At 40.0% G+C, this 23,012-nt stretch overlaps 1 protein-coding gene across 2 annotated transcripts in view; it reads right to left on the bottom strand.

The window, feature by feature from the left end:
* The window catches only part of b4galnt4a (beta-1,4-N-acetyl-galactosaminyl transferase 4a), a 181,715-nt gene that overhangs the window by 46,908 nt on the left and 111,795 nt on the right, over nucleotides 1–23,012 (bottom strand). For both annotated transcript variants that reach the window (XM_080876616.1, XM_080876617.1), the window contains 3 exons: nucleotides 14,879–14,974; nucleotides 13,937–14,027; nucleotides 10,766–10,866 (listed from right to left, as the gene is read on the bottom strand). In XM_080876616.1, the coding sequence (XP_080732742.1) occupies nucleotides 10,766–10,866; nucleotides 13,937–14,027; nucleotides 14,879–14,974 (288 nt within the window). The remainder of the gene's footprint in view (nucleotides 1–10,765; nucleotides 10,867–13,936; nucleotides 14,028–14,878; nucleotides 14,975–23,012) is intronic.

Raw genomic sequence — 23,012 nt, forward strand, 5'->3', positions numbered from 1 at the left:
TTCATATGACTACACAAGGCATTTCTGTAGAAGTGTAAAATCTTTCAAAGCAGAGGAAATTGGTGAAAAATGCAGCACTAAATTGAAATAGTCAACCTATGAGAAGACACTATTGAAAATGCCCCTATTACTGTATTGTACTTGCACGCTTTATGTTATACTCTCCCTTCTTTCAGGGTTTTTTTTTTTCTGAACATAAAAGGTAAAATAGAAAGCTATCACACAGTAGAGACAGCACAGGAAAAATATCAATCTCACCAAGTTGTGTCATCTAGTGCTGACTCTACATGCAGGAAACCTTCTGAGGGCGCATACAGGAAATCATTAAATTAGATCTCTACAGACATTCGATTTATTTCCAAAGTAAATAGAATTTTTGGAGTGAAACTTGGTTTTATATAACTGGGATTATATTTACGCCGTCCTTTGAGCTCTAAACCTTTATGTGGCACGAGACGACTTACCTATTTATGCTCTGCAAAAATAGTTGATGATTTAGATTATTTTCTGAGCAGCTCAACAAAATATAGGATTCATACAAACAAAAAGTCAGGGTGAACATAATTCAAAATTAAAGCCTTTTTTATTTTTAACTTGTCTTTTTGTGTCTCTTTTTTAGGGTAACAAAGACATCAATCAACGGTGTGCATTGTGGTTACAAGGACAAAAGCTCTCCAATGAAAGGAGCAGATGTTCTTTAAGGTGCACATGCAGACATGCATAACACACACACACAGAATTTTTTTCTCACTGAAGGATGAGTCATTGCTTAGTGAAGGCAGCATCTCCTCACCAGAGTAGGGAAGAGGTAAATCAGAAAGCAAGCAGCCAGAGATTGATGAGGGGTTACTCACACACAGGCACACACACTACTCATATTACACCTTAAAACACAACTTCTCACTTGCATTTTGTCATATTGTACTTCTACTTCTGAAGTCCCCTATAAAAAAAAAAAAGTAAACCGGCAAACTTGGCAATCCAATTTCTTCAACTTAAATTGATCGAAGAAGCCAGAGAGATGGACGCTCATGTACACTCTTTTTTTTTTTGCATCTGTAAAGCGGACACAAACACCCACACTGCGCATCTGTGTGTGAACCTTACCCACATATGTGGGTACCTTAAGAAATCTAATTTCAGATGGCCACTGGCCCTGAAACACTGAAAAGCGAAACACAAAACAGGGTCGAGAGATAAAAGAAATATGAGTGTGCAGTGGAGCTATGGAGACATTACTCCTCTTTCTATCAGCTCCTTTTCTCCCATACACTCCTTTCCCCCGCTGCCCAAATAAGACGAGAAAAGTAATAGAAAAACAGCTGACCTGTGATATAATGGGAGTGCTGCTTTCTTGCTCTTATTCTGTCTTGCCTTCAATGTGTTTTTTCAATTGAATCCAAACTGCAAAATTTTAATGACTAAAAGCTCCTCAGCACACTTTAACCTTTTACCAGCACTGCTGAAGAGGTGGACACAAGGACATACCGGGATTGGTCTGTGCGTACTGTTTATGTCGGCTTTTATTCAATTTAAGTACACTGGCAACAAAAGAAAATAAGGGGCAAACTTCAAAATGAAAATTGTGCCAGTGCAGCAATCCTGACATTTTACATGTATTGGCTATAAAAATATTTAAATTTAACAGACATTTATTTATGTTTTTGGATACAGCTGCATTTTCTTTGAATGTATGACAAAGCAGAGATACAACCTTGGAATGATACAATAAAGCAGAGGTGTGGACTCGAGTCACATGACTTGGACTCGAGTCAGACTCGAGTCATTAATTTTATGACTTTAGACTTGACTTGAAAAAATGTTCTAAGACTTGTGACTTGACTTGGACTTTTACACCAATGACTTGGGACTTGAATTGGACTTGAACCGGTTTACTTGAAAAGACTTGATATTTTACCCCAAATATAAAATTTAACATGCATATTATATAGAGATTGAAAATGTGACGTCATTCACGGGTAGAACCGCAAAGGATTCTGGGAACTCGTGGCAAGCGGTACTAGCGCACGCAGGCTTTCAATTAAAATCAGTTATACAGCGATAAAAAGAAACACAAAAATGTCAAGAAGCTGTTGTATTATTAACTGCAATAGCCGGTCGCATGACAGCCACGGGAAGCCGACGGGTAAAGAGATCGGTTGTTATCGGATTACGTCGTTGAAGAGAAATTGTTCAAGCCATGTTTCCGAAGTAACAAAGAGGCGATGGATGGCCTGGATTGCAGCCATTCAAAGATCAAATATAACGTCCCAGAACACTCCAGCTCACAGGTTAGTCTGCTCCAAGCATTTACACGAAGGTCAGTGTTTTTTAGTACTTAATACGTCATTTTCATAACATAATTAGTGATATAGGTTACAAGCAAGTCTGGCGCTGAACAGAAATTGTCGCGCTATGCTCCTTTATTTATTGTGCATAAATAGTAAATTGTCCTGACACAATATTGCGTTTCGCTTCTGTTATTATGGTACATTGACAAAAACATATACTTTTATTCACAGGATAAAACAGGTTTTTTGTATCACTAATTGCCCAGTACGATTACAGCATACAATATTGTTGTCACTGCTACATTTCTGTGATGGGTACCAGAAATTATTTCCACTACTAATTAATTACCGTTGAGCTCAAAGGTCCTATTAATAAACGGTTAAGGAATGTGTATTTATGACGACAATTTGTGAGACTGGTAAACTTATGATACGTACGATGGTCTTTCGTTCTACACGGTGCATTTCAAGGTCCTGCACCCATCTGTCGGTAAACTGTACCTGGGCTTGTTGCAGTGACCGGAAGTTACTAAACTTCATGAGTGTATGCACTCACTCCAAGAACCGTATGATTATAAATATGCATATAAATATGCTAAGATGAGATAGCTGACTTCATCTAACTAGCAAATGTTGTCCAGGCTACGTTGGTGATACAGTTTTTTTTAATGTGTATGATATTTTTGTCATGCGATTTTAAAGCCGGTCCTACAACCGCATCCAAGAATAACATGCAGCTTATCTCAGAACTGTCGGTGAAAATTATTCTTGGAGCTAGGTTTAATTGAGCTGCATTTTAAAGAGGTGCAATTTCACAATTTGTGTATATTTTCTAAGTTCACTATTTTGTCATGTGTTGAGAAAAACACAGATTTTAAAATTACATGGTCTAATATTTACATTTAGCATAACTGCAACATTATTTTTTCGTTTTTTTTTTTTAAAGACTCGAAAGGACTTGAAATTCAAAGTTTCAGACTTGTGACTTGACTCGGACTTTTACACCAGTGACTTGAGACTCGACTCTGACTTGCCTGACATTACTTGAGACTTACCTGAGACTTGCAAAACAATGACTTGGTCCCACCTCTGCAATAAAGCACCTATGGTTATTAACAGGGGATTTAGCTTTATCCTGTTACTGCTCAGGCATCATTCCTCTCTCACACTCAGCTTGAGCAATTTCTTGCCTATCACTAATCAGTCTGTTTGCACACACTACAGACATTTTGGCATGCTGCGAAGCGTCACAACAGGAAAGCATAGTTCTAACTAATATTAATTATAGCCACATTCCATTTAGGACTCTCAGTTCAGTGGCCGTCATCATTAAAGTCATTAATTCATAGTGTGAATGAAAAAAGCTATTACATAGCAGAAAATGTAGAAGACTTTTGAAAATGCTTCAATACTGAACCACACTGATGGTGAAGAAGTTCAAGACTCACGTTTTGCCAGCTGGTTGAATCAAGATGAAATAAAAACAAAAACATTTACAATTCTACCTGTAATAAGAAAAACCTACCCTATTTAAATTGGATCAATCTTCTTTTCCAGCTCGTCTCCCTGCTCACCTCGGGAGAACTTCCAGCAATGCTGCTGTTCTTGGCTGCTGTGAAAACTGCATTTGACCACTTCTGTGTTTTGCTTTTGAGATGCCCCCTGGATCTGCTCCAGAGTTGCAAGGTAGTGACCATTATAGTTAATTTTAGAGAACATGAGAACACCACAGAAACACATTTGGCCAGCAGTTTAGTGACGATGCAGAGGCTGTTCTCCCTCATAACCCTCATCTGATCCAGGGGGGTGAAAAAGGACGAGCATACTTGTGGTCACGCTTCTAACCTGATATACCATCTTTGAGTTTAGTTATTGCATACCCTTCATGCAAACTGTAAACCCAGCAGCTGAGAGATAGCAGTTTCAGCTGTCATGATGAATGAAAGCCCTCAACAGGTCAGTTTGACAGAGAAGTTGTTCTCTGCTCAAGTGTGAGGTTCATAATGAAATTACAGAGCATAGGCAAGTGGTCACAGGATTTCTTGGGAAAAATTTAAATGGAGCAGTAGCCCTTAAAGCAATTCATAGACACGGAAGAAGATGATATTGAAGGGAAAATCAGGTAAACTTAGATTCAGTACAGCCCATCTGTGCTGTCATAGTTGTGCTGGACCCTATTCCAGCCGACGAGAGGGTCACCGATCCATTGTAGGGCTATAAAAAAAAAACAACAACATTAAAGTATAGATTTTGTTTTTTTTAATGGTTAGAGCTGCAGAATTTCTTAATTGCACCATTTGCAATAAAAAGAAACAGGTGCACTTGGAGCCAAAGACCATGAAAGTTTTTGTTTACATATTTTGGTATCATTAAGCATGAAGTTGGTTGCTTTAAAATTTGAATTTGAATTTACCAGTTTTCACACATTGCAATCTACCATAAAATCAACCTTCAGATACTTTAAATGGATGTGGACCATCAAACCTACTTTCATGCCTGAATTCATTTTTTTCAGTCATTTTCGAACTGCCGAGTTACGTTGGTGTTACAGTCATTCGGATGGGCTTGTATGCACACATGTATCTAACTATAACACGAATAATAGCAGACACAGACGTGCTGTGTACTGTGATAGATTGCCCGTCTCAAGCAATGTTAAAATTTGAAACCTGGCTGTATCTATTTTCTTCCCTGTCAAAATGCTTTTTCTACAAGGCTAAAGAATAAAATGTATCATATGCGCGTTGTCGCTTTTAATCCAAAATCCTATTCAGTGTCTTTGATCAGGTGCTTTTACCTGGTAAAACGATGGGCATTTGAAACTCATTAACCACTGTTGTTGCAGACATCTTTATTCACTGTGGCAGGAAAACCACAAATGTTAGTAAAATTAATGATGGCATTGTTCCAATTTAGGTGTTCCAGTAAGCTGTGCCACTGACAGTGCAGAAACAGCCCCAGCTAAGTACACGTCAAACATCTTTTATTTTAAACGTTTATATGATTAGGTGAGATTTTATGTGATTTTAAGTCAAAGAAGCTGACTTAATTCCATCCCTCCTTACAATCGATACGGCCAGGTGGTAGAAAAAAGAAAAAACTTTTAAATCTTATCTGCTTATCAGCTGTTCTACAAATTGAGTTTCTTGGTTTTTTGTAGAGTGGGGCAAAGTTGTGAATTGGTGCATGCTCCTACAACAGTGATAATGTCTTGTCTGTCAGGGAATGAGAAGCTACTGGTGCTGTTGAGTCCCATATTGATCGCAGTTCCCTGACCCAGTTTCTCGTACGCCTGTGTATTTTTGTATCTGCTTTTTGAACCAGACAGATTAGACGTCATAGCATCCACCTTTCATCTCAAAAGCTGGGAAAAAAACTGCTCAGGAATGGCTCGAGAAACAACACAAAAATTCTAAGACATTTCCTCAGCCTCCAAACTCCTCAAATCTCAATCCGATTGAACATCCTGCAGATAAACAGCAAGCAGCCAGATCTATGGTGGGCCAACATCGCGCCCCATTGTGGAAGGGGGATCTACACAATATAACATAGGTGTTTTAAACATTGTGGCTGATTTGCCATTTGCGCCAAGTGTCTGTGCAACCAGACATGAACTACACTAAGGCATTAGCGCACACACAGCCTTGCACACATGTGCCGTTTCCTGCTCATAAGGGCCTTTTAATATCAGACAAGACTGGGCTGGTTCTGTGGGAAGCTCTGCGGGAGCTGTCTGGACATTCTGATTGAAGGAAAATCTCATTACAGATTAGCTGTAGGCAAAAATATGATTAACGGCAAGGCGGGACAATGGATAATCCTCATTCACATTAAGTTCATTCGTATGCGTACAGATAATGTCCCAGCAGGAACATGGAAAGTGTTCTAATAAGAATAGTGTACCCAACCAATCGCACTTCAACAAATTGAGAAGAGGGAGCTGGTACATGTAAGGGACCAAGCAGCAGAACCAAGCATGACGCAAGGTCGATTTTGTTCTCTCACTTGGGTTCGTATATATTTCGTTTTTAAGTAGAGCACCTAAAAATACGAATATTTTAAAGGTTCTTTTTTTTAATATTCTATATTGATAAAGTCATAAAGTGAAATATTTCTGTTTTTATGTTTTCAGTTGGATGATTGTTGGCTGATAGTATTTAGTGTGCAGTATTTTAAATGATTAGAATATTTTATTTTGAGTTTGAGTAAATTACCACTCAAACAATACAAATACTGTGTATGTGTTGGTCTAGTTCAGAACAGGTAAATACGATCAAGGCCAAAACTGAGAGACTTGACAGTCCAGATAACAAACATTGCCAAGGTCTACTGGGGAAAAGGCCAGCTGTTCACAAAGTGCTGTATGAAAGCATGTTAATGCTAAGATGACAGGTAGGGGAAAGTGTTTCTGGAAAAGGTGCACAAGCAACGGGGATGTCCACTGCCTTGACATGATTGTTAAGATGTCAGATGTCTATTCATATTAATGTACAGAATTCACCTGCTTGCTGCTAGTTCTGCACATTCACCCAGTGTATATACTATATGTATGTATATACATATATATATATACATATACATATATACATATATATATACACACATATATACACACATATATATATACATACATATATATGTGTATGTATATATATATGTATATATATATATATATATATATATGTATATATATATATATATATATATATATATATGTGTATATATATATATATATATATGTGTATATATATATATATATATATATATATATATATATATATATATATATATATATATATATATATAATGTTCTTCCTCTACACCCCCCCCCCCCATTTTTGCACATGTCGAGGAGCGTGTCAGGCTACATTTCACTGTATGTTATACTTGTATAACTATGCATGTGACAAATAAAGAACCTTGAACCTTGAAGAGAAGTCTATTTGAGCAACCTGGGAAAATTCAGAAGGATTGGACTGAGGCTGGTGACGGTGCAATAAGAGCCACCATCACACAAATCTTCAGGAACAGGATAAAACTGCTGCATTCTTAATATCAAGCTACTTCTGATCCAGAGATGTCAGAAGCATTCTTATCTGGGCTAAGGAGAAAAAGAACAGGACTGCTGCTCGGTCCACAGTCCTGTGATCCACATATGAAAGCAATTTTTTTCATTTTATTTGGAAATAAACATCTTAGAGTCTGGAGGAATAATGGAGACAGAATCCAAGGTCTTTTATGTCCAGTGTGAAGTTTCTGCAGTCTGTGATGATTTGGAGTGCCGTGTCATCTGCACGCAGCTATCTACCAGAAGATTTTAGAGCACTTCCCTTCCATCTGCTAACAAGCTTCGTGGAAATGCCAATTTCCTTTTCCAGCAGGATTCTGCCCACAGTGCCAAAACTCCTACATAATGATTTGCTGAATGTGTTATTATGATGGTTGATGGGGCAGCTGACTCACCTGACCTGAAACCCACAGAGAATCTCTGGTTTGTTTCAAGAGGAAGATGAGAAGCTGACCCAAAAATACAAACGAGCTGCTGTCATCAAAGCAACCTGAGCTTCAGTAACACCTCAGCAGGACCGCAAACTAATCGCTTCCATGCTACACTGTACTGATGCAGTAATTTGTGGTAAAGCAACGCCAGCCAGGTACTGAGTGTATAAATGAACACACTTTTTAGAAGCTGGAGATTTCTGTATTGTAAATGCTTTTTTAAATCATGGAACTATTACAATCATGTTTAGATGTGTGATTAATACAAAAGTTGAGTTACATTATGAAAAACTAAGTCAGAATATTCTAATTTTTTGGAGATCCACTGGTACCGTATGCATTTGTGTGGATTTGGGATGACCTACACAGGAACTAGGACTCAAGCTTACCTTTTGAATGTTTTATACATGTTTGAGAATAACAGAAATACACATCTCGAGATTAAATCATTATCTTCTTTGCTGTAATATTTGGAAGACAAGAAAATACTGACAGGGGTCACCATGGAAACAGCACAGAAACACTTCAGCTCTATTTTTCATCACATCACTGTTAAATGCCTCATGGGAGCACATTCGAATTATACTTTTAAAGATATATTTGCTAGTCATTGGCGTTTTCATTTGGAAGCACTAGCCTCAAACAGCGCATGCTAGGAAGCTTATTCAAATAAAAAAAGATCTGGGCTTGCTGGATCCCTCACACACTTGTCTGTCAGTCAGTGGCTTTTTTTTTACTGGTGTGCAATCCATTTGGACAGAGGTTTACAGGGAATGCTAACTGGGGTTATTGGGGTTCCTCCAATCTCTGGGCAAGATACAACTCCACAAAAAAAAGGAGAAAAAGTGCCCTGGTGTGTCCAACGGTGTGTGTATTTGGGATTGGAAAAATGTGGTATGAACAGAATAAAACTGTAGTATACTGTGTATGCTATTTGAGTGAATGGGTGAATTTAGAATTCAGTGTAATGTCCTTCGCATGCACAGGAAGATTAGAAAAATAACCTTTTTTCACTGTCGTAAATGTGACACACAGAACACAGAAGTGGCTGAAGAATAACCCCTGCCTTTAATTTTTATTTAATCTTCAGAAAATAAAAAACAAGCTAAAATTGAGTTATTTTATTATTATCTGGTTTGAAATAACTTAAAAAACCCATAAATTAATTGTGTATTAGAGCAGCGGTCCCCAACCTTTTTTGCGCCACGGACCGGTTTGTGCCCGACAATATTTTCATGGACCGGCCTTTAAGGTGTCGCGGATAAATACAACAAAATGAAACTAGTACCGGTACCGAAAAAAAGAAGATTTATTCATAACACACGTGAAAAGACCCAGGAAAACAGAGTCAAAAAAAAAAAAAAAAAACGATAACAAAATAACGCTAAAAACCCTGAAAACCATACATTTCACACCCGAGTCTCACTCTCGCGGCCCGGTACCAAATGACTCACGGACCGGTACTGGTCCGTGGCCCGGGGGTTGGGGACCGCCGTATTAGAGCTCTTACAAGTCTTAAGGGCAGGCTTTGTAGCAAGCAAAGAAGAGCAGCGCATGTCTCCTCAGGGTGTAAAGTGTTTGTGCTATATGAAACACAAACTCTTAAAAGTTGGGGAAAATCTGACTACTTCAAAATCCTCTTTCAAAAAAACAAACAAACTTACAGTAAGAGAAAATCTAAATAAACTCTTTTTCCACCTAAGCTCATGCAGATGGTTTGAACGGAGCAACGATTTAGATTTTTATCCGTGAAACACAAAGTGCCTCTCGAGACTGGGAAGGCAGTGAGACCTGTCTGTCAGCCGGTGGCAGGATGAATGATCCTTAGCCATAATGCTGCTCCTCTGCCATTAGCTAGATGATATTTTTCCACTGCTAAATGTCACATCAATATTCTCTAGCAGCCAATTAATCTCAGCTCCCATGGAACCTGGTGACATCTCGCATCCTGTTGGAATACAGATGGCACCATCACTGGACCTTTGCTCTTAACACATATTTGCTGAGAGCACTCATATGGTGCAGTTCAAATATTGTGCAACCTCGTGCATCTTTCCCTTCTTAAATCTTTCAGAGGGTTTCGCAGAGAAAACTTTATTAGCAGAGGCAGCAGCAGCAGCACAGCTTGACTTTTATTCAATTGCGGGCAGAGGGTACTTCAAGGATAGATGGGAAAGGAAAACGATTTTTCACAGGATGTTCTACAGGAGGATTTAAGTCTACTGTATTTTGAGGCGTGTGTTGGGGAGGTGAGTGATAGCCTCGGTGTTAGGATGGTGACATGAGGGGAGCGGGTGATTACTAAAGACGAACAAGGTCAAATCGCTCATTGTCCCTGCTGTTGCTGTATCGCTGAACTCTGGCAGAATTAAAGGCTTATGTTGAGGTGTGGTCAGAGCTGGATGCTCTTAGTCACATCTCAGCAACGATTTTAGATGGCATCATTTCAGAGTAATAGCTTTGACCCTTTAAAGTCTCAACAGTAACTATGATTCCACAAGAATTGCAGTTAATCATAGTTATACTTGCCTGATCTGTCATAGTGTGCATAGCCATATATGAGAGAAATAAAATCCATTAGAAGCCATTTAGAGATATGAGTCACCGTCACCTGAATATCCTATCAGATAATAAAGTCACTATGTAGTCTAATGATTAAGGTTTGGCTTCCCTGCGCAAACTGTACTATGGATGAACTTCCCTAGAGGTATATATTATACTAAGTGTTTTACTATTTAGGTCATGACATTAAGAGGTTGAATTTAGGCCCCAGAAGATTCAGGCTCTTCCTACAGTAACAGCTCGTTGCTAAGCAATGCCATTTAAAAACAGGAGAGTACTGAAAAATGGGTTGTACTAAATGGCTTTCCTTTGAATCGTAAACTATAAAGAATATAGGGACCCTGCTGATTTTAAATGGAGTGACCCTCTGTGTGTTTCAGATAATATTCAGTGTAACACAGTTTGTTGCTTACCTGTCCTACATAGACCAGCAGTCTGGCATTAAGAGGAGTCTCATCAGGGCTCAGCCAGAACTCAGAGTTATCGTCTGATGATACTGAGAACTGGAAATCACCTGGAAGGGAGAAAATATGATCAAAGTGTGTGTCAGTGGAAGTAGATATGTATGATCTAAGAGAGTATAATCACGAAGAGCAGAATTTCATAAGAAATGTGAAAAAGAAAACGCACCAAAATTGTGGTGCCCTGCCGGGAGCAGTAGTCATGGATGACATGCATGGTTACGGTGATATGAAGATTTTCCTCACATGAATTTCTAATCTGTATGTAACAACTATATGAATGGAAATAAACACTTGAGCACAGACGCAAAACAGTGAGAACATGGGGTGCAGTAAGTGGAGCTCACAAACATTGTCATTCAATTTATAAGTAATCTCAGGATAGTAACAAATTGTATTTATTTGTCATCTTTCCTCATAAATGTTTACACGTTCATGGGTAATCAGTGATCTGAGAGACAGTGATCTTAGTTTTCAAATGTGGAGTCATCCTAAGAGCAGAATAAAATCGGTATCCACACCGTCAGATTATCTTTCATTTCTTCTTGTGGATTGGCATGCAAATTCATATATACTATTGTATATAAAAAAGCGTAACACAGGTGGACATACCTGTGAATACAGATTTCTTTTTTTTTTTTTGTTCTTTTCCACCTTTATTTGATAGACACAGTGAAAGCAGGGGCAGAAAGAGAAGGGGAAGACAAAGGGCCGCGGGTCAGACTCAAACCCGGGCTGGCCACTCTCAGCCATATGGCATGTGGTCGACTGCTCAACGCACCCCAGTGAATACAGATTTCTAATAATGTTGCTGCACTGACTATTATTTATCGAACTAAAATAAGCTAAAATGCAGCATTGCTATTAGAAAAAACAAGGTATAATCTTACTATTTCCACAGTGATTAAGAGCGGGATAGCTGCCACGTGCTGCTAATCAAAAGCCCTTGATTAACTGATCAAGTGTGGCGATCCTTATAAAAGCAGAAGTTTTGGTTTGGTGTCTTTTTGTTTGTGTTTTTCTGGTCTGGAGCGCTATTGTGTGTGTTAACACACTCCAAAGACTCAATGCCACTTCGGCAATGATTTTAGAGAAGCAATTGTTAGTACCCATCAATCTGGGAAGGGTTATAAGGCCATTTCCAAACAATTTAAAGTCCATCATTCTGAAGTGAAAAACATTATTCACATGTGGACAGCGTTCAAGCCAGCTGCCAATCTTCCCAAGAGTGGACACCTCAGAAAATTCACCCCAAGGTCAAATCATATAATGGTCATAGAAATTGCAAAATTGCACCTGAACAAACCACAAGGCTTCTGAAGTCCTTGGACAGACAAGACCAGAGTGAAATTGTTTGGCCATAATGCGCAGCACTACATTTGGTGACAACCAAAGCGTACAGCATATCAGCATGAACATAGCATACTAAGTGGGGAGCAGAGGAATGGCGAGGGTACAGCTAAAGTTTGGCTGACATTGGGACATTGGCACAGCAGCAAATCTAAAACTGAATGGCAGAAAAAAGAGAAGGATCAAGGTGTTGCACTGACTCAGTCAAAGTTCAGACCTCAACCTGACTCAAATGCTGTGGCAGGATCTTAAGAGAGCTGTGCATAAATCAGTGCCTGGAAACCCAAATAAACACTGTAAATAAGAGTGGGCCTAAATTCCTCCACACCAATGTGAGCGTCTGATAAATAATTACTTCATGTTGTTGCTGTTAAAGGTGGTTCTGGAAGCTGTTCAGTTACACTCTGCCTAGCCTTTGACACAGTATAATATGCCGTGTGTTACTGCTTATCCGAGGTTGTATTCAAATACTTTTAGAAACTGTCAAGCAGACTCTTTGTTTCATTATTCATTTCATAAAACGACAGAATTAAAAACAAAGAGCACACTTTCTTTTTCACATTTGGGAAATCAAGTCTGCCGTGTAAAATGATGAATGATGAACACTCGTGAACACAGAATGAAATGTAACTTTAATTCAACTTTAATTTATATATTTTATCTTATTCTTTCCCAGTTAAATTTACCCTTCATTCTAATTTGTGTTGTACAGTTATTTCATTTTTAACCTTCATTTATATTTTATTCCTTCCTAGTTAAATTTACCCTTTTTAATTTTTCATATTTATTTCCTTTCTTATTCATAGCCTTTTCCCTTTTTTGTTTTCTTTAGGTCACGAGCAGTTGTCTAAGCATTTCACTACATATCGTACTGTGTATGACTGTGTACGTGACAAATAAAATTTGAATTTGAATTTGTAATAGTGCTAATGTATCGACTCTTTTCTCCTCTTGAGCACAGACTCTTTCGCTACTGCCGCTGCTGGATTCTTGAAGATAATTGTAGAACGGCACCCGTTAACTTTTCGATCTCCAGTGGATTGAAAACCCAGGCTTTGCTCTTTATTTAGTTATTTCGTTATTGTCACGGCGAATTGTGATATTGGTGCTCGACTGATACTGCCCTTTTTTATTCACCACATATGCACTAACCTCAGAGTTGACTTAACTGTGTGATCAGCTGTTTCTGAATAGAGCTTCCCATTTTGGGGTTGCTGCAAACCCAGGTCAGTACGGTGAGACATTCTAATATTTTGCAGGTGGTAGTGTTCACTATAATAAAACTAGTTTGTTACTACACTATTGCAATATTTAGGAATTCTCAAACTACATGTTAAATTGCCACATTATTCATATTTTAAATTTGGTTGCAAAACATAATTGAGAAACGACGTGCAGGCTGTCACCGAGAAGATAATATGACCTTTAAGCCATCAGCAACGGAGAGTGATACCCCAAGTGAAAGCTACATGAGGGGCTGAAATGAATGGTAATCTAATTAATAACTTCATATTCTGCAATTTGTGTAAGGGCACTTGGGCATTAGAGCTTTCAGTTCCCATAGCAACTGGGCTTGAGGGTAAGGCCATGAGGGAACTGCAATGAGATTTAGCTGTGAGACTTCTGGCATTCAGCCCTAATAAAAATGTGAATATCCACTACATTAGTGGCTCCGAAGTGCTTGGATTAAGAGGGCTGTGGAAAATGTCTACTCTTTCAAATGTGCAAATGCTTCCTCAGATTGGTGACTTACTAATAGAAAAAGCTAGTTACCGTCTCTGTAAGGGTGAAGGTAGCCAAATATTCTCAAGCCGTAGTTCTTCCACTTTGGAGCCACTGCCAGTTTCTTCACTGTTGTCCTGGCCTGTAGTAAGAAAGAGGGAAAAATATTGCAACTTTAATAGCAGCAAGTTAAACACTATCTCATGTTAAGTCACAGTGAAACATTCAGTTCAAAAACACACAATGAAGCATAAAGCAAACCTCTGACCCACTTGTTCAAGTCTGCCACTTGATATAAGGACAATGAAGACTAACAGACGAGATACTGTAATAAAAGAGCCTGCTTTAATTAAACATAAAGCTAGCATGCTCACAGATCATAGTGAGCATGCTAGCTTTTTACCTGGAAATTATTGCCATACAGTATCAGTCCCATCATACAATTTTATGCATGTGGCCATTTTTTGCCATTTTTGATCTTTTTGAGACATCTGAAACTGCTGTAAGTTTTGCCAGTGATGCTGTTAAACTAAATAGGTTAGCAATTAATTATTTAGAATGATATTATCAGATTAATGTTGCTGAGCCTTTGCAGACTCAGAAGGATGTAAAACACAGTGATTTCAGCTACCAGTGAGGCGCGCTCCACTGCTAAAAGCTACTGATTTTATGACAATGATGATTCACTGTTTCACAGGTTGATTTGCACATGCACCAAACACCTCAGCTAGGAGCAGCTGATGAAATGTGCTTGTGGCAGTTGTCAATTTCAGTCAGCAAATCAATAGGTACAAATGAAAAGCCTGCTGTCTGAGACTAAGAGCCATTTTCCAAAATAAATAAATGAATAAAAATTCTGCTGGTAAATATGACACAGACACAGCTAGCTGCATATGTGACTTGTGTGAGCAGGGAGACTGACAGGCATGTACAACCAGTCAATACTATGTGCCTTTAGTGTTAATGCATGAAAATGCGCACTGCTGTACTTACATGAGGATAGAGAGGGAAGTGCAAGTTCTTTCTCAGCTGGGCTACAGAGGAGCCGCACCAGTCCTCAAACACGTGAAGGTTAGCCTGGCCCTTATACTGTCAACACACAATCACACACGCACAGAGGACACAGGTCAATGCACACACTAACAGCGGCATCATACGTGCTGTTAAACAGGAGATACGCTTCAGTGCTTCAGAGCTGCCATCCTGCCTAGAACGAGCTGGAATATGTGCAATTTCCTCCATGTTGCAGGAAAAATCAAATCTCTTTGAAACACGCGACTGCGGAGTGAGGTTAGAAATGTTGTGAATAACAGAAGAACTCAACAGGAGTATCGGGGGAGTGTGAACTGAGAATGTCTGGAGCAGTTTGTCAAAGCTCATCCCCTGCCCATAGTATGACATTTGTCTGAATTACACAGGGAAATCACAGGACACAGCAAGGACAGATGGTGAAACCAGTCTGCTTTGGGGCACAGTCTCCTCTCTCGTGCACTCTCTCTCGTTCATCACACACACACACACACACACACACACACACACACACAAGTCTGCTCGTATTGGAGTGGGGATGACTCTCCATGGACTTGTCAAACTTACAGTGCTATGGAAATTATGTGCTTTGGGTCACGCAATGTTTGAAAAGAGAGAAAAACTCTACAGAGTGAAACAATGAAGAGTGTAATTCTTAATATCTTCACTACACACTCTGATGCGCTGTTGCACATTAGCACATAACCTCAACTCAGTTTAACGTCAAGCTCTAGGAGCACAGTGGAAAAAAATGTTTATACTTGATGGTCTCGAACTGTACCAATATACTATACCACATACTGTACACACATATGGTATCCTTTCAACGTGTGACAGCAGTCTCAGCAGGTTGCCACTGTAATGCTGCCACAGATATTTACAACATCACAGAGTACTTGAGCAGCAAAGCTGACTCTCTCCAATTGACTATGAAAAACGGCACAGCGAGGTTCCCCCGGTTGGATCAAAGGGAAAGATGCTTCAATACTTTGGCTCCATTTCATTCGTTAAGGGTAACCTTTTTGTGCGTAGAGTAGGTGCTGGCTGTGTAGTCAACAAGAAGTGAGCTGTCAAATCAAGAAACTAGAGGAGTGGCAGTGACCTCATGTAAATAAAACACAATCCTCTCATTAGAGAGATTAGAGGAATGGGATATGGAAGGTGAGCAAATGTCTCTCTGACTGCTACTCTAAAGGACAAACATGTTGGTGGAGGGTGTTGTGCTCCTTCAGTATGACACAGGTATTCGAACAGATGGCATGACCTGCGTGGTCCCCGTTTCTCTCCACACTCTGCATGGTCAACTAAACGTCCAGGACAATGACAGCAACATGGCAATTACAGTCCATGAATAAACCATGGGATGACTTTGTTTTGAAAACATGTCATTCCCAAACAGTGGGACGCCTGATTTAAGCTCACATATTTTTATTTATTTATTTTTTGGTAAATGTTCCTTTTAAAATTAAAGCAGAAAGAGACAGTTGAAAGGCTGACAGATTTAAATCTGAAAAAAGAAATGAATGAAGAAAATGGATGAGACTGTCTGATGTTTAAAAAAAAGGGGGGTGGGGGAGTGACAGATAGAGATGGGGAGGCACAGTGAGGTTAGAAGGATTTAGCAGATGGGGACTAGTCCCTGTGTAAATATGCCTTATATAAAGCTTTTAATAGATTTCCTGTGGGTTTTAAAAGACCTTTTTCGGCCTGACCTGCTCCCCCCCCCCCTCTCTCCTTGTCAAATAGCAATAAGCGGACAGCTTTAAAAGTCTCTAATTATTCACACAAACATATCCCTGTGTGGCCCTGGAGAGGCCGTGGGCTGTAAAGTAAAGGCTTTTTACTGTGGGGGGGAGGGGTCCACTTGTGTATAACTGGCTCTGTTTTGTGGGTGACAGGGAAGCAAGAGCTCTGTCTGTGCTCTGGCCTTAACATGATGCTGGATACGGAGTCAGGGAAAAGGGAAGTTGTCTTTCTCCAACGACTCTAACTTAAACTCAATCATTTTTCTCTGAGTGTTGCTTCAGGCCTCCCCTCCCTCTCTCAGGCTTCAGTCCCACTATCCCTAAAGTTGTTTCTTCTTCCCTCTGACCTCTCCATTTCTGCCTCTCCACCCTTCTCACACCTGGATGGGGGAAAAGGCACGGTCAGGATCCTGTTTCTTGACTTTTCCAGTGCCTTTAATACCATCCGGCCCTGTATGCTTCAAGAAAAACTGAACAGGATGGAGGTGGACCCCTGCCTGGTGGCTTGGATCTCCGACTACCTCACCGACAGACCACAGTACGTCAGACTGAAGGACATCACGTCTGACACAGTGGTCAGCAGCACAGGAGCACCACAGGGAACTGTGCTGTCCCCTCTTCTCTTCACCCTGTACACCTCTGACTTCTGCTACAACTCTGAATTATGCCACATTCAGAAGTTTGCAGACGACACAGCCATCATGGGGTGTATCTGGGATGATCAGGAAGAGGAGTACAGAAGTCTGGTGAGGAACTTTGTCGCATGGAGTCACACAAACCACCTGCAACTCAACACCTCAAAGACTAAGGAACTGGTTGTGGACTTCGGGAGGTCTAGAGCAGGTCCACTGCCGGTTCAGATAGAGGGGGAGGAGGTGGAGGTGGTCAACAAGTACAAGTACCTCGGGCTGTGGGTGGACAATAAACTGGACTGGTCATGCAACACAGAGTACCTGTATAAAAAAGCCCAAAGCCGACTGTACTTCCTCAGGAGGCTGAGGTCTTTTAACATCTGCAGGAAGCTCCTGAGGATGTTTTACCAGTCGGTGGTTGCTGGAGTACTTTTCTATGCTGTGGTGTGCTGGGGGAGCAGCACAGCAAAGAAGGACTCATCCAGGCTGGAGAAACTGATCAGGAGGGCTAGCTCTGTGGTCGGCATGAAGCTGGACACTCTGGTGACAGTGGCAGAGAAAAGGACATTAAAGAAACTGATGGACATTATGGACAATGCCAGGCATCCTCTGCACACGGCCATTAACAACCAGAAGAGTCTGTTCAGTGACAGGTTGCTTCTCCCAAAGACAAGAACTAACAGACTTAAAAACTCCTTTGTCCCACACGCCATCAGACTGTTTAACTCCTCTCTGGAGGGGAGAGGGAGGGGAAACAGGAGGACAAAGGAGGGAACAACTAAGCTGTAGTGCCTCTTCACCTCACTGTGCAATACCTTTTGTGCAATACTTTTGTAAATAGTCAACGGTGCAATAGACTCAATACTTGAAATGTGCAATTCACTTGTATTTTTATTTTTATTCCTATTTATTCTATTTATCCCCTTTGTATATTTTATTTATATTGTCTCTGTATTTATATATATGTGTGTGTGTATAACTCTGTAACTTCTGTCGGTGCTGTGCTTTTTTGGAAATCGAATTTCCCAGAGGAACCCACCCGAGGGATTAATAAAGTTCTATCTTATCTTATATTATCTTCTATCTCTGTCTTTGTTCTGCCAAATGCTGTCAGTGTCTCGACTCTCATTCTTTAGTTTCCCTGAGCTCAGCTGTTGGCTGTCACTCCGCCACACTGTCTCACTCCATCTTCTTTTTGCCTCTCTTCTCGTTCCTCGTTCTGCAGCGAGCGATAAAATCATACTCACATTATTTGTTGGTGTATTGACAATGATACTGCCTGTCTGTGTTTTTCTTGTTTTGTGCTTTTTACACGATGGGTATAATATAGGAATGTAGAGATTGTGTCATTTCAGATGACAGCTAACTTTCTTTTATAGCTAACATTTATATTCAGTAACTGGCTAAAGAAGAGACAGAATGACTGCTGCTCTTTCTTACTTTGCTGTTTTACTTCCATTTATGTAGCTGTTATTGTTTAATCCAAAATCACACTTTTAGCAATCAAGTAAACAGCCATGGGCACTCTCAGGAAGGATTGTTTCTTCTACTTGAACTAACTAAATATTAAATTACCTCTGTCCATCATAATCATTCTTCTGCATCTGTATTTTATCAGAAGTAAGTCCAAAGTGGCTATGTGCTGGGCTACTTGTTGGGACTTATAGACTTTTTAGTAGTAGGTATGGCGTCTGCTTAAATTGCTAAATACACTATCTATCCATCCATCCACTTCCGCTTATCCTTTTTCAGGGTCGCGGGGGTGCTGGAGCCTATCCCAGCTGTCTTAGGGCGAGAGGCGGGGTACACCCTGGACAGGTCGCCAGTCTGTGGCAGAGCTAACACATAGACAGAGACAACCATTCGTGCTCACATGCACTCCTGCACTCACAACTATGGGCAATTTAGAGTTCCCAATTAACCTATCCTCACTAACTGCATGTCTTTGTACTGTGGGAGGAAGCTGGAGTACCCGGGGAGAACCCACGCAAACACAGGGAGAACATGCAAACTCCACACAGGAAGACGCTGGCCTGATGGTGGAATTGAACTCAGGACCTTCTTGCTGTTTACACTAGAAAATATATTCATATTCTTAGAAAAAACTATTATTAGCGACTTGTGTTTATACGCTGCTCTCAAGACAAAGCTGCGTTTGGTTCATTTTAAGATAAATTTCTCTACTTTTATCCTATTACGCGTGACTGTAAGTTCAACATGAATGCAACATGTTGACATGGAAAGCAACATGTAAATATGAACAACCTACAAATCTGCTCTCCTCTACTCTCCTCTACTATCATGTTATACCAATGGACTGATACATATTTCAACTGTCTACATTAAATGAAAAATATGGCAAAACATATAGCATATAAACAGCAGTAATACACTGAAAGCATACGTCCGTAATTCTTAAAGTTTTAACAGTCAGTTGTGTTTAAACGCAACCTGTGCCCAGTCATCCTCTTAAATGTAAATGTAGGTATAATCTTGTCCATTAGTTTCTCTTGTTTGAATTCATTTCTTCTTCCCTGTTCATCCACACCCTGCTTAATCTCAAACTATTCCAGATATTGTACAAACACCTGGCCCACCATATGTGACAAAAAAGCCCAAAAACAAAAACAAAACAACATTACCTCTTTTGCAATGATCTGCAATTATATTCAACTTCTTTTCTCCTCATCAAGTTCCAACTATGAACAAACAAAATCTACTTTAATTGTCCATAATGAATAGATCATTCAGATATAGAAGTGTGGCACAGAGCGACTTCAACTTACTTACAAAAGTATCTGCTGATGATAAAGAGCGCTTTGCAAAAACACTTATGTTAGAGAACTGCATTAAGCTGGAAAGCGCTACAAAGTAATCAGAGAGTTACGATATTTAATCACTTCACACTGATGATTGTCTAGAAATTGTGGACAATTAAAAGGAGACAATTTTGTTCTGTTATTACTCTCCTTAAGTGGGCACCCAGCTAGGATGGTACCAAAGGCACAATGTAGAATGCTCAATGAGGCGAAGAAAAATCCCAGAGTAACAGCTAAAGGCTCAGAGAAATCACTACAGATGGTAACGTTATGCTCATGAGAATAGAGATGTGGAGAAAGAGTTGGTGTGCTGGTGCCTTTGGGCCTAGACAGCTTGCCGTCATCGGGTTTATCAAAGGGTCTTACAGTGGGGCAGCTAAAACTAAGTAGGAGATGGAGCAAGCAAATGACCCTTTTAAACATTAAAGTAAATGTATTACAGAGTGGTTCAAACAAATAATAATAACAATAATCTAGAGTGGCCCAGCCCTAAAAATGATTCCAAACATCCATATATGACCTGCATTTGTTGGAAATGCTTCTCCAAAGTAATTTATGGCATCTGTCAAACATGAGGAGCAAACTAAAAGAACAAGAAAAAGTACAAGAAAAGCTACCCGATTAAGAAGGGCATTTAATCTAAAGCATCAAATACTGTATAGTACACTACTCTTATCACACCACACATTTCCCCCAGAAAGCTACATACATTCTGCGAGCGTGTCTTTCACCATATCTCCTCTCTCTCATCCATCTGGCTGAACCATCAACCCAGCAAACAAATAAAACTTTCTCTTTTTTCCATCTCTCTTCTCCGCGAGGCTCTCCCTTTCTCAAAATCTGGTGCAGCCTTCTGCGCTTCCCACTGGCAGCAAAGCACTGACAAATGGCTGCTCAGTGTACCCACTGACGAGCTTTCACACCAACTGACACTATTAATCCCTATTGGGTAAGAAAAGTGAGACATGATGTTCCTATCAAGGGCAGATTGGGGTATATACAAAGCCACTTTGCTTGCTCGCATGGGACATGCAGGACAGAAGGCATTAAAACTCAGTGTTGATACATCACAACACTGTACTATATGTAAGTGTTGAATAAATAGGGAATAATTGAACATGCACTGTAATTCTATGAACATTTAGTCTCTCCCTCTCCTGTCTCACCTTCCTCTTTCCATTAGTAATTTAGGAAAGAAAAGAAAGTGGGATAAGAACGAAGGTACAGTGAGGGGAAGAAGCACTATATGGACACAGATAATGAGAACTCATTTCACACAGTGAGAGCAAATAAAAAAATGGAAGACACGGTTTATATGATCTAGATCCCAGCCACATCAACTACTGTAATGAGGGTTTGTATAATCTGCCATCTGTCCTACAATTACATATCTTCAGTAATGCCAAAGATGTAACATGAGGGGGATGGATAGGCTGCAGTAGATATGTCAAACTGAGGAACATGAGACAGGGTACGACGAACGAGCAGCATTTTTTCTTATCTCAAACTCTTACATTTAAATGGCAGATAAGAGAAATCACAGTCATTCACCAGTTGGCATTTTGAATAGACCGAGGAAAAAACAGACAAAATCAATAGTGAGAGGGAGACAAATATCAGACGTCTTCTCCTGCATCTTCACCTCATATTACTGAGGTATGAGGAGAGGATCGAAGAGCAGACAAAGATCTGATTTGTCCTGCAGTCTTGTCACTCCATGTGTTTCTGTGCGAAGAGACAGCTGTGATGACTGCTTCCATATGAATCATGTGTCTGTGTTGTGCCACAATATCTTCCTCACTTCCCTCGAGTGGTAAATAATAGGCTGTCAAAATCTGTTTCACCAAAAGTACAGACATAAAGATACTTTCAGCTCCACCAAGAGCCAAAAGGCCAGACGCTTTAGTCAGTCAGTCAACTTGGAGACTGTCATCCTCCACCTGTCCTCCTCAGTGCACTAGAATTGAAACCAAGCTTAATGCTTTAATACGACGAAGTTAAATCTCTGCTCCCTGTGGCTTTTGAAATATCAGTGACATGTAAAAAAACATGAAAGTTCCTCTGATATCAACTTCTACAATGGCTTAGCAGACTATTAATCCTTCTTACCATTACTTTCTTTCTGCGTGTGACTAAATAAAATTGTTTAAGAAGCTCAAATTCTCCCTAGATACATGTCAGCTTTGCTGCAAATGACTGTTTATCCATTCTTGTCTGGCTAGTGCTTGACTGCTAAAAAGTGGGGCAATTTACTTTCTTATCTATGTCCCATGTCAGTGCATTTAAAGTGCCAATGTCACCTTTGAATGAGCAAGCACGCTCGGCCAAAGATCCTCATCAAGTCAGCAGCGTTTACCTGTTGCAAGCCACACAGTTGTAAATGTATTAAAAGTGATGAAAGTGCCTTTTTTTCTGTCTAAGTTGTTGTTGTTGTTTTTTCATTTTGCAACTGAATTTATGTGCATGTGGTTTAGGACTGCTTCTGAATGTCCATGTGACCTCTGCCAGTCTGTGACGGCAGGCATATGGCACCACTCTACCTCTGCCAGTATGAGTCTACGCCTTTGACAGTGCCAGCTCAGTGGCCCCACAGACCTCTACCATTTTGGCTGTGCACCAAGAAAACAAGTTAATGTTGGTAATTAGGACAGAAAGCTAGTGAAGAGAGCGGAGGAAGAGCTGCCGCGCTGCATGGTTTCTGACAAACTTGGCTTAGGCCTGACATAGCAGAGATAAGAAAGGATTTTTGAGTGTTGAACTTCCAAGAAATTCTTGAAATATTTGATAGAATTATGCAGGATTTCCAGAAAACTCACTGATACTAAATGACAGGGTGCTTTAAGAGTAGGCTGGAAATCAGTCAAAGAAATGCCATGTCGACGTTTAGCTTGCGGCCACATTA

This window comes from Rhamphochromis sp. 'chilingali', assembly GCF_963969265.1.
Source record: "Rhamphochromis sp. 'chilingali' genome assembly, chromosome: 2".
Classification (NCBI taxonomy): Eukaryota; Metazoa; Chordata; class Actinopteri; order Cichliformes; family Cichlidae; genus Rhamphochromis; species Rhamphochromis sp. 'chilingali'.